The sequence below is a fragment of the Pongo abelii genome, chromosome 1 (assembly GCF_028885655.2).
Source record: "Pongo abelii isolate AG06213 chromosome 1, NHGRI_mPonAbe1-v2.0_pri, whole genome shotgun sequence".
NCBI classification, from domain to species: domain Eukaryota; kingdom Metazoa; phylum Chordata; class Mammalia; order Primates; family Hominidae; genus Pongo; species Pongo abelii.
This window is the reverse complement of record NC_071985.2, coordinates 207,881,634-207,893,699: the sequence shown is the minus strand read 5'-3', so window position 1 is coordinate 207,893,699 and position 12,066 is coordinate 207,881,634. Positions and strand designations below refer to the sequence as shown.

General features: G+C 53.7%; 1 protein-coding gene across 3 annotated transcripts in view; it reads left to right on the top strand.

The window, feature by feature from the left end:
• Nucleotides 1-12,066, top strand: part of MAN1C1 (mannosidase alpha class 1C member 1) — a 169,296-nt gene that overhangs the window by 152,487 nt on the left and 4,743 nt on the right. For all 3 annotated transcript variants that reach the window (XM_063714283.1, XM_024235405.3, XM_063714284.1), the window contains 3 exons: nt 2,025-2,140; nt 8,413-8,632; nt 11,246-11,418. In XM_063714283.1, the coding sequence (XP_063570353.1) occupies nt 2,025-2,140; nt 8,413-8,632; nt 11,246-11,418 (509 nt within the window). The remainder of the gene's footprint in view (nt 1-2,024; nt 2,141-8,412; nt 8,633-11,245; nt 11,419-12,066) is intronic.

Here is a 12,066-nt window from a genome sequence, read left to right as displayed (position 1 = left end):
CATCCCGGCAGAGCCCAAGCCTCCCTTCCATTCACCCACTCAGCACTCCGTGGGCATCTCTGTGCGCCGTGTAGTTACTGGGCACAGAGCGGGAGTCGCATGCAATCCCTCCCCACAAAGAGCTCATGAGCTAGTGAGGGAGGCAGACCCGTACGCAGGCACTCATCGCACACCCGGCGGGCACCCGCCGGCAAGGTGGGCCCACCACCCAAGGGGAGTGCTGCCACCGAGGGCTTCAGACGGTGCCTGGCCTTGTTTTGCTTAATCCCTGTGGCCACCCTACGGGGAGGGACCGCGAGCAGGCTTGTGAGAACGCCTGAGCCCCCGCGTGGGAACGAGGTGGGGAGGGTGCGCCGCACCGAAAGGTGACAGTGCTCTTAGCTGCTGTGCCCATGACGGGGCTGGAGAAGGGCTCTGAGCAGAGGACGACCCATGACTTCCAGCCTCCCTGGCCCCTCCTCTGCAACAGACCTGCCCCTCCTCAACATGCCAGGCCTGGCCCAGCCCTTCCCTTCTGTGGGGCACCTAGGAAGGAGAGAGGTGCCACTTCTCTCTTCCCTCCACACTGGAGCACAGTCCAGCCCACCGCAGCCCTTTCCAGCTCCTCCCCAAAGCACATGCCTCATCTTGTCTGTTCCAATTTTTGCAGATGCTGGTCCGTTCTGGAACCCTTGCTGGGCCAGGACTTATTTATGGATCAGGGCTGGAGGGGGCCGGAAGGGCGAGTGTACCATGTGGCTGGCCTCCTCTCGACCCCCATTCCTGGGTCCCATCTGTCTTTGCCTTGTCTTTTGGTCCCTTGGTCCTCACACTTGTCTTTCTTTCTCTATGTGTCTCTGTCTTCACTCTCTGGTTGACTGTGTGCAGCTGTGGAAGGTGAGGCTCTGCCCTTCACCAGCTTGATGGTCTTGGATGAGCCATTTAGGCCCAGTTGCCGTTCTCCCACCTGGGAAATGGGGTCGATAGCACCTGCCTTGCAGGGTGCCCAGGAAGATTAAATTATAAATAATACAGTGAGGCTCCTGGCCCACAATAAATGGTAGCTGTTGACGTGTTCTCTCTTTCTGTCCCTCTTCCCCTCCCACTTTCCCTCTCCCTTCTCTGTCTGCCCCCTTCTTCTGCTGAGGAGTTGAAAACACTGCGCATTCCCCCCGCCCTGCCTTCAGTCCACCCCCGTTTTCTTTCTTCTCTCTCTCTCTCTCTCTGCTTAAGTGAATCAGAACACAGAACTGGTTTGTTCTTTGTTAAATCTATCAAATGCCTTTACGTTTCCCCGTTGTTAATTTTCAAAGCCTGGGAGTGAAGTGTTTTCTGTCTTGTGTCTGCGGCGAAGTGTTCCTCGGGCAACCCGTCTTCCTCCTGGGACAGCCCTGGGTGGAGAGACCTCTGGTTGAGCCATGGCCTGTGAGGCCCTGCTCCTTGGCTGGCCCACTGTCCAGCAGGCAGAGGCCACCAGGGCAGAGAGGGGATGTTCCAACTCAATTCTTCTCTTTCCCGCTCCTTTGAACTCCATTTATCCCAATTTGCTAAATTTAAACTCCGTTTTTCCAGAGTGGCTCTACTTGAGGGCTTGGCCAGCTAAATTAAGGTTTTTCTTCCTCTTTCCCATGGCCTTTTATGAAGCTACCCAGCATTAATTATCATGTTTGTCACTGGGTAATAAAAATCTCTGAAGTCCCTGCCACCAGATTATCCTTTGTAAAGAAATGCAGCTCACTTACAGTTAATAACCGGAGGCCCTGCCGTCCCCAGCCTGCTAAGGCGAGGTGATTTATAGCACCCGCCGGATAAGCCCGTGCACTTTTGTGCAGGACGAGCGCTCTCTAGACAGCCCTGGTTTCCTCCAAGTCGCAGGCTGTGTCTCCCTCGCAGTCCCCGTTCCAGGTTCGGTGGCTGCTGGCGAGATGCCTGCTTCCTACCCGTACAGGCACCAAGCCCCTGAGGCCAGGCGGGTGTGCGAGGCCCTGCCCCGTGAGAGCCGGCGGCAGATGGAGATAATGTTCTTGTCCTCTTTCCCTTCACAGACCATGTCTCGGTTGGAGGACTCGGGGACAGTTTTTATGAATATTTGATCAAATCCTGGTTGATGTCGGGCAAGACAGATATGGAGGCTAAAAATATGTACTACGAAGCCTTGGAGGTAAGACAAGCCCTGGATATTCATAGGCCGCTGGTCACCAGCCCCCGGCTCTCTCATGGCTGGGCGAGAGTGCTGGAGGCAGTGGGGCCAGATGGGCCGAGGCTTGCTCCCACCCCCTGCAATGAACTGGTGAGAAGATTGACAGGACAGTCCCCTCCCAGCCAGGCATTTTACACCCCGTGACCCTCCCACATGCTCTGAGACTGGGGCTGTGTTAGATGCGAAACCTAAGCTCTGAGAGGTGAAGTCATTTATCCAAGGTCTCATAGGAAGTGACCGTCAATCTGATTCAGAAACCACCACCTGCTCGGTGTCTATGCTTTGGCTGATGTATCAGAGCCCAGAGTGCAGCCAGACTGTGGGCTGGCACCCCCAAGGGTGGCTGCCAGAGTGAGACCCTCAGCTGTGTCTTCCTTGAACAGCAGAGGTGACATGAGAAGTATGTCCAAGCTGGGAGAGGCCTCCTTCAGTGGAGCATCCGGTTTTGCTCCTTCTCTTTGTGTGGATGGAAACCAAGGCCTACAGAGGGGAAGGCACTTGCCCAAAGCCACACAGTACAGAGCTGGCCAAGCTGACACCACTGCTGGTCTGTCCGCGGGGTGTGGAATGAACGAGGGCTGGAAGGCTGAGGTGAGTCCCTCCAAAGAGGAGAAACCAGTACAAAAGAGGGAGTCAGTTAGCCTGAGCCATTGGGAAGAGGGCTAGGGAATCCCAGCACTCAACAGATACCTCGGAACCCAACTAAGGAAAAGGCACTGGGCCGGCTCTGGGCCTCAGTTTCCCCATAAAGCAAGTTGAGCAAGTTGGATCTACTCTGCCAGCACCTTGGTCTACACTAGCTCCTTATTTCCTCTAAACCGGCTTCCCCTCTGCCCTGCCCTCTGAATGCTGTGTGGGGAACAGAAGCCAGAAGAGCTGGACACGCACATCCCTCTCCTCTCTGGCTTCCCTTAGCACCTGCAATAAATCCAACTCCTCTCCTTTACCTATCGGGTCCACCTTCCCTGGGCCCTGCCGATCACCCTGACTTCACGCCTGCCTCTCTGCCGTGTGCTCTCTGGGCCCTGGGCACCAGTCTTCCTGCTCTTCCTCAGACACCCCAGGTGACTCCCACCTCAGGGCCTTTGCACTTGCTGTCCCCTCTGCCTGGAATATCATTCCAATGGCTGGGTCCCTTTCACTAGTCAACTCTCAATTCAAATGCCACTGAAACTACCATTCCCAGCCTGTCACATACCCGGGCTTATTCTCTTCACCTTCATCAGCCTCTAAAATTATCACAGGCACGTATTTGTTTACTTGCTCATTCTCTATCTTTCCCAAATAGAATGTCAGTTATCTGGGATCAGAGATCTTGTCTGCTCCTAAAACAGTGCCTGGCACATAGCAGGCACATGGTAACTGTTTTGTGAATGAATGAATGCATGCATGCATGAATGCTGAAAGGATGAATGGAGGGAAGGATGGATGGGTGAGTAGATAGATGGGTGGGTGGGTGTGGGCAGTTGGATGGATGGATAGATGGTCTCTGACTACCGTCTGATGACAGAAATCTGGCCAGGAATGGTGGTGCTTAAAAGACATACATTGACACGGACTGCTAGAGCTGTGGACCCTTTAAACTGTAGGCTCAGCAATGATTTTTCCCTGCTCAGCTCCCTGGCACAAGACCTCAGTCATGAAGCAGCTTCTGGGACTGCAGTCCCATCTCAGTCTGCATCCCAGTGTTGTTCACTCCTGTCTTTGGCTGGACTCAGACCAGAGCCCAGGTCAGAGAATTAGTGTGCAGCTGGTGGTGGCCGGAGTGTGCTGCCCAGAGGCCCTTTCTGCCTTCCCTTGCAGAGTAAACATAAAGTTAATGAGCAGCCAGGCTCCCTGCCCTCAGGGCACACTGTAGTTGCGCCTTCAAGGGAAGAAATGGCCATGAATTATTTAAGGAAACTCAGAGCACTTGATTTTGTAGGAGAGAATTTTGAATAGAAGAGGCTTTGCTTTCTGCATTCGATCTTCCCATTGAAGAGCCTGGAGCATCTTTGACCCTGGGTGAAGGCTGGGCCTCTGGCAAGTTTAGGGTTTTGAAGAATGTTCTGGTGGTTCTCAACCTTGTTGGCATGTTAAAATCACCTAGGGAGCTGCAAAGTCCTGATGTTCAGACTGCACCCCTGACTTAGAACCTTTGGGCACCGGGCCCAGGCCACACATAAACCTCCTTGGGATTTCGTGTATAGTCAGGGTTGGGAACCACTGACCAAAGACCTTCACCCCTGCCTGTACCTTAGGATCACCTGGAGAGCTTTAAAAATCCCATGTCTAGCCTCACCCCAGGCCAATTAAATCCCAATCCGAGCTTTTTAAAAAGTTCCTTCCACAATTCTGTTCTGCACCTGGGGTCAGAAAACCACCAGGTTAGACCAGTGTCCAGCTGGGATGGGCCAGGGAGGGTCAGACAGATCAGACTGGGCACACCCCTGAGTGTCACGGCAGGAGACAAACAAGAAGAACAGGAAGAGCTTTGGTCACTTTGGCCTCCTCTAGCTAGTGCTCTAAGTACCTCATCTTATTTAGCCCCCATCTTACGGATGACAAAACTGAGGGTCAGAAAGGCCCAAGGTCCATATAGCAACAAGTGTCAGAGCCAGGACACAAACACGGGTCCGACTCCAGATCCATTGGGCTGGCCTCTACTTACCAGCAGCCAAATCACAGAGGAGCCTAGCTTGCCTGAAACCCCTCCCTCGAGTGCTCAGATGGGGCTTCTGCAGGCGGCAAAGGAACAGCCAGCACCAGGCACTGAGCCAGGCTTCGAATAGCCTCTCCTTTAATCCTCACAACCGACCCAGGAATCATTATTCCCGTTTTATAGATGAGCAAAGTGAGTCTTCAGTAAAGTGAAATAACTTGCCCAGGGTCATCTAGCTCCTAAATCGCAGAGCTGAGATTCAAACCCAGGCCTCTCGCCACGCTGGGCTCACTGCCTATGGGTTAGCCCTGCTCCACAAGGAACAGCACAAATATTTTTGTTAATACATTTTTTAAAAAACCCTGGTCTTGTGCCCCACTTAGCTCCTTGCACCGCTGCTTGCTGTGATTTAAACCTTTTACCAGTCGTCTGCCAGCCTGCACTGTCTTGTGTTTTGTTTTAGAAAGCATTGTTTTTTATCTTTGCATCTGCGTGTCTCAGTTGTGTCTTCAAAGAGGCACTGGTTTATAATTTCCTCTTGACTGCAATTACTTAGCTTGGGGCCAACCCTCAGTGGAAATAACCTGTGGGAGGCGGTCTGGAAGGTGCAGGTGCCAGGTCTGGTGTGCAGCATCCTGAGGTCTCCCTCAGATGTCTGTTTTCTCTCCAAAGTGTTGACAACTGGTGACTCTGACCCAGGTTTCTGAGCCCTGACACTCCTCCCCTGCACCACAGGCTTAGTGACGCCGAGCAGCTGCCAGGGACATGGCTCTGCCTGGGAGCCAGGCAGGGCCCAGAGCAGACCCCCGCCTGCAGCCCGGCTGCTCTGCAAGTGTCCTCAGCACTCCCCCATGTGGAGCAGGTGCCCTGGCATGTCACATTGTCAGCGCTTCTCCGTCTGCCACTCAGTGTGGGTCCTGCAGCCAGCCCACCAGCCCTGGGCCCTGACAGGAGAGAAAAAAGGAAAAAACAGACCCAGGAGTGAGCGAGTGTTCCTTGAGTGTCTTCTGTGTGTCGGGCACTGGCTGGAGGCTGCTGCTGTCACACGGCACTCAGAGTCTGAGAGAGAGACAGATATACAACAGAAAAAGACGCCAAGTAGGAATGGCACCATGTAGAAGGGTGACAGGGACCCATAGGTAATGGCAGTGGCAATGCTGGTTTAAACTGGGGCATTCTCTCCAAGGAAGTGACATTCTGGAGGAGGTGGAGTTAGCAGAGTCAGGGCTGGAGCATGCAGGCAGGAGGCGCAGCACCAGCCAAGCCCCGAAGCAGGAAGGAAAATGCAGCTTTCAAGAATGTCACCTTTGCAGAGAGATTTTCTCTGACCCCACTCTGCAAAGTACAGCACTGCCCCCACCCCAGTTTTTTTTTGTTTTGTTTTTTTGGGTTTTTTTGGTTTTTTTTTTATGACAGAGTCACTCTATTGCCCAGGGTGGAGTGCAGTGGTGCAGTCTTGGCTCACTGCAATTTCTGCCTCCTGGATTCAAGTGATTCTCCCACCTCAGCCTCCCAAGTAGCTGGGACTACGGGTATGTACTACCATGCCTGGCTAATTCTTATGTTTTTAGTAGAGATGGGTTTTTGAAATGTTGCCCAGGCTGGTTTCAAACTACTGGGCTCAAATGATCCATCTGCCTCAGCCTCCCAAAGTGTTGGGATTACAGGCGTGAACCACTGCGTCCAGCCCCTCCCCGCCTCCCCCCGCATTTTTTAATCTCATCCTCTCACTTTGTTTTATTCAAAATGCTGATCACAAATTGTACCTCTCGGCCAGTTGTGGTGGCTCACACCTGTAATCCCAACATTTTGGGAGGCCAAAGTGGGTGGATCCCCTGAGGTCAGGAGTTCAAGACCAGCCTGGCCAACATGGTGAAACCCTGTCCCTACTAAAAATACAAAAATTAGCTGGGGGTGATGGCACACGTCTATAATAATCCCAGCTACTTGGGAGGCTGAGGCACGAGAATGGTTTGAACTTGAGAGGCAGACGTTGCAGTGAGCCAAGATCATGCCACTGCACTTCAGCCTGGGTGACAGAGTAAGACTGTGTCTCAAAACAAATTGCACCTCTCATATATATTTGGTTTTGTTGGGAATTTCTGCACTAATGGGTGAGCTCCCTGAGGCAGAGTCCAGGCTTCTCTCCAGCACACCTGTAGCCCCAGTACCTAGCACAGCGCTGACACCAAGGAAATATTACATGGCTGCCGAGATATTGGAAGCCAGGAGGGTACCTGAGTGAAAAAAGGCCAGTGTAGGTGAGGTAGGGCGTGAGAAGGGAGGGGCAGGAGACAGACTGGAGAGGAATCATAGGGCCAGTAATAAGTGGGGACTCGCTCTGTGCTGGGAAATAGGCCAAGCCCCGCAGGCATATCTCATTTAATTCTCACAACCCTATGAGGCAGTTAATGCTCCTATCCCCAGTTTACACATTAGGAAACTGAGGCACAGAGAGAACATACAACCTGCCCAGTGTCACACAGCGTGGAACTGGTGGAGATGAGATTTGAACCTGATGAGTCTGTGCCCCAGAGCCATGTCCATAGCATCAGGTCCACCCTCAGGGTCCAGATCGTGCAGTCTTGGAGGCCCCTCTGGTGTTTTCACATAAGGGCACTTGGAAACCACTGAAGGTTCTAAGCAGGCAGATGATATGATCCGGTTTGTTAATTGCTGAGTACAGAGACCCCCTCGAGAGTAGATTGGAGGGGTGAGAGTGGAGGCAGAGGCCTGGCAAGGGCCCCAGAGGACCCCAGCCATGGACCAGGCCCCACCAGCCCATAGAGTCTGGCCTCGAGACTGTGTGAGCAGCTTCCTCCCTCCCCTTGGGCTCCTGGGGCTGACAGCAGTCTGACCCCCTCACGCCCCCAACATCTCAGAGTCTTTACAACAGCATCACCTCCCTTCCCACCAAAAGGCATGGCCATCGGGTAGTGGAAGAAGCAGAGCTCTGGATATTGTGCGGTCTTGTTTCTAGGCTGGTGTGGCTGGGTGGCCTGGGACAAGCTGCCCCTCCAGTTTGCCTGTGTAGGGCGCTGCAGCCCAGGTGCCTGGCTTGCTGTAGGCATTAAATGAGGAAACGTGTGACAAAATACCCGTAGAGAACAGCTTTTAATTTTCTGCAGGTTCTTTTTGAGAAACTGGTAAGAATAGATGGACACTCTTCCCATAAAGATGCACATCCACCAAAAAGTGTTGGGTACAGTTTTAAGGGCCTGGGCCCCTGAAGCCCATCCACAGGCCAGCTGGGCTTCTGGTTAAGATCAAACAGGACATAATGGAGGAGGAGGATCATCTTAAAATATTTTTTAATGTTTTTTTAAAAACGTGGAAGATTTTAAAGGCTGTGCAAGAGACTTGCCCTGGGGATCTGCCCTGTGTCTGAGCCTCCCAGCGAATAGCAGCCCCTCCTGTGCCCTGACAGGCATCTTGACCAGCAGAGATCAATGGGCCTCCTTTGCCTGGGATGGAGGGCTTGGCAGAGCTGCCCTTGCTACTGTCTCCAAAATGTTCATTTTCCATCCTTTCCCCCCCTTCTCTGTGCCCTCCCACGCCCCTTCTCCCTGCCCAATCCCCACCTTGCTCCCAGGCGATAGAGACCTACTTGCTGAATGTCTCTCCCGGGGGGCTGACCTACATTGCCGAGTGGCGAGGGGGGATTCTGGACCACAAGATGGGGCACCTGGCCTGTTTCTCCGGGGGCATGATCGCCCTTGGCGCCGAGGATGCCAAGGAAGAAAAGAGGGCCCACTACCGAGAGCTCGCAGCCCAGATCACCAAGACGTGTCACGAGTCATACGCCCGCTCAGGTAACCCTGCAAGGGGAAGGGGCAGCAGGAGAGACTGAGGCTAGACACCAGGAAGAACCGGAAAGACCAGCAGCAGTGAGCAAAGGGAGCACATGGCCTTAGGAAAGCCTCCCCTTGGAAGTCAGGTAGAATTTGAGAGATGTGCTCTCCAGGCTCTGAGACTGTACCCTGAATGAAAGGGAAACTAGTACAGACGCAGGAAGTGCTTTGCGTGTACCTGGTACTCTTCCGCACTTGACACATCATCACCGAACCTCACCACACAGATGAGGAAACTGAGGCTCAGAGATTACTTGGCCAAGGTCCCTTGAGTGGGGCACAGAGTAAAGGATCCTCCAGCCCCGGAGGCAGAAACAGCAGCTTCCTGAGCCCAGCACATGTCCCACCCTGAGTCCCCTACTTTCAAATGTGCCTCTGCATTTCCCCCGGCACCCTCCTTAGAGGGGGTCTCACCGCCTCCTGCTCCCACCTGTTTAGTCTCCCTCTTTGACCCATGATCGCCGGAAAGCCTGAGAGCTTGGTCCTCCCCACCCACCACTCACCACTGAATTGTCAGATGCTAGAGTCAGAGGTCACATTTGAGAGCCTGAGCCTGGCTCCTCATTCTACACAGAGAAGCGGAGTCAGCCCAGAGAGGGGAAGTGACTTAGCCAAAGTCACACTGCACATAAGGAATTGATCCTGGGCTGGAACCCAGGCCTTCTGATGCCTGGTTCCACCCCATGTGCAAACTGCACCCCTCAGAAAAATCCCCAGCCCCTGTGTGGTCCCAGCAGACGCCCGCCGCTCTGAGTGGTAATCCCAGTGTTGGTTGGAGGGGACAACCCAAGATTTGCAGTAAAAATCCCAGGCTCAAGCACTGCTTGACAAAACGACTGTTTTCTGATGGCCAGGAGCCACTACACCATTTGAAAAGATTAGAGAGGCCAGATGGGCAGCCTCTGTTTTCTTATCTGTTCGATGGGAATAATGACACAGGTCTCACAGTGAGGCACAGGGTCCCATGATAAAGTACTTTGGCAGCCGCCTTCGGCCAGCAGCACTGCAGGCACTTGCTGATGGCCCATCATGATGTGTCTGTGCCCGCCCCAGCTGAATGGGGTCTCCTGGAGCTGTTTCCAGGAAGTCAGAGATTCGCAATGGGTCTTTAAAACTGGTCGTCCATTCTCTTCAAAGAGCTTGCTCTGCCAGGGCCATAAACAAATAAGAAATCTCAGGAATAATAAAAGGCTCGCTATTTGTCTGAGACAATCAGCCCAGACCATAAAAGACAGCCGCTTAATAGAGCATATTTTTCTAGCCAGCCTCGGCTCGTCCTGTGGATGCCTGTAGCAGTGGCTCCTGCCTTCACCCCACTAGCGACTTGGCAAAACGACTGTTTTCTGATGGCCAGGAGCCGCTACACCATTTGAAAAGATTAGAGAGGCCAGGATCTAGCTAATTTCTCTTCCCTGAAGCCCTCCATGGAAGAGCAGGAAGTCCTGCAAACCTCTAGCCCCTGCCTCTAGAGTAAAAGCAACCTAGGGCCTCTCGGTTTTGAACCCTGGTAGGAGGGAAGAGGGCTCACATTAGGAATGGAGCTGGGGACTTGGGTGACCTGGACAGGAGGGACAGGCATTAATGGGAGAAGGATCTGGCCCTCATACCCTACATGTTGGGCCTATGAGGGTTAGACCCAGGAGGGAAAGAGCACTGCCCTAGGAGAGGCATCAGACACATCCAGGGTCAAGTCCCACCTCAGCCACAACTCGCTGTGTTACCTTGGGCAAATTACTTAGCCTCTCTGATCCTCAGTTTCCACATGCGTGAGAGGGATAGTAGCAATTACCTTACTAAAGAAACATTTTTTAAGGATTGAAATAGTGTTTTAAAGCACCCAGCACAGCCTTTGAAATCATAAATAGTGGCTGCAGAGGTGGTTATAATTATGGCCATACAACAAGAATGACAGCAAATTGCCCCAAAACAAAACAGTGACAATGACAGAACCCAGGCTCCCTCAGGCCCTCCTTCCTCAGCTCCCTCTGTGGGAGTAGGTGCATTCCTGGGCAATCTTCCCTCCATCTCCACCTCAGCTGTTCCCAAACTCTAGAAGTTTGTTCTGGGAGATGTTAAAAGCAGTTTTCTAAGAAAAAGGGTCCCGAGGAGAAGCCTCATTTCACATTAGCATATTAAAGGATCTGATAAATCCTGCAGATGGGAGACTCATTTTGTTTAACCCTCGGCTCCCCAGATGTGTTGAAACCCGAAACCCTCTTGGCTGAGGTCTGGCTAACCTCTTGCAGAGCTATTGCCTCAAAGTACACAATTGTGGAACCCCGCCCAAACCTTCACCTACCCAGACTGCTGAGTAGCTCATTTGGACTCTCAGAGTCCAAAGCTGCTCACATTTCCAGTCCCCGAGGGTCTTGTTTTGTCCAGCCCAGGCCAAGAGGGAAGCTGTGCATCTGCCCGGTGCAACCTCACACAGCAGTCCAGGCAGGGGCACCCTACACCCACACACCCCTGACATCACCCTGGCCGCGGGTTCAAGGCAACTGACATCTCTCCTGGATCCCGAAAAGCAGGAGGTGGGAGGTCTGACCTGGGCCCTCTGCTTGGCTGTTTCCCCAGACACCAAACTCGGGCCTGAGGCCTTCTGGTTTAACTCCGGCAGAGAGGCCGTGGCCACCCAGCTGAGCGAGAGCTACTACATCCTCCGGCCAGAGGTGGTGGAGAGCTACATGTACCTGTGGCGACAGACCCACAACCCCATCTACAGGGAGTGGGGCTGGGAGGTGGTGCTGGTGAGTGGGCCCCAGGGATGGGCAGCCAGGTGCTAGATGCCCCTGAGAATTCACAGACTGGGTGCTGGGTGCCCTGGCTTGGGCATGGAGTGGAAGCCCAAGCCACGTTGACCTCTGACCACAGTTCAGAGTGCAAAGGGTCAAGGTGGTGGTTACAGAGCCAAGAGTCTCCAGCTGGGCAAAGTTGTCCTGAGACAGGACAGGCCAGACTTGTGAAGAGGGTTCTGAGTGCCCATATCCTTGGGGCCTGGGACCAGGCCTCAAAAAACTTAGAGGGTCAGAGGCTAGGCAGCTGCCTAGAGCACCACGCGGGCACCACGCGGCCACCGCTGTCCCAACGGACGCTTTCCTGATCCCGAAGCTGGGCAGCTCACCTCCACCTCCCTCCTCTTCCCACAGGCAGCCCAGCCCAAGGGACCCCCCCACCCTAGTCTCTACTGGCCCTTGAGGCCTACCCTGCCCTCAGCCCCCGGCCCCACACCTAGGTGGAAATTTAATGGCTGTCTTGGGGGAGGTGTCAAAGGCAGGTGTGGGGATTCCAGAAGGTTCCCTGGTGGATGGATGCTGAGCCTTCTCTACCCCTATCTCCCCCACCACCGCCATGCCCACTCCGAGCATTGCACTCAGACGGGGTCCAGGGCATGCTCA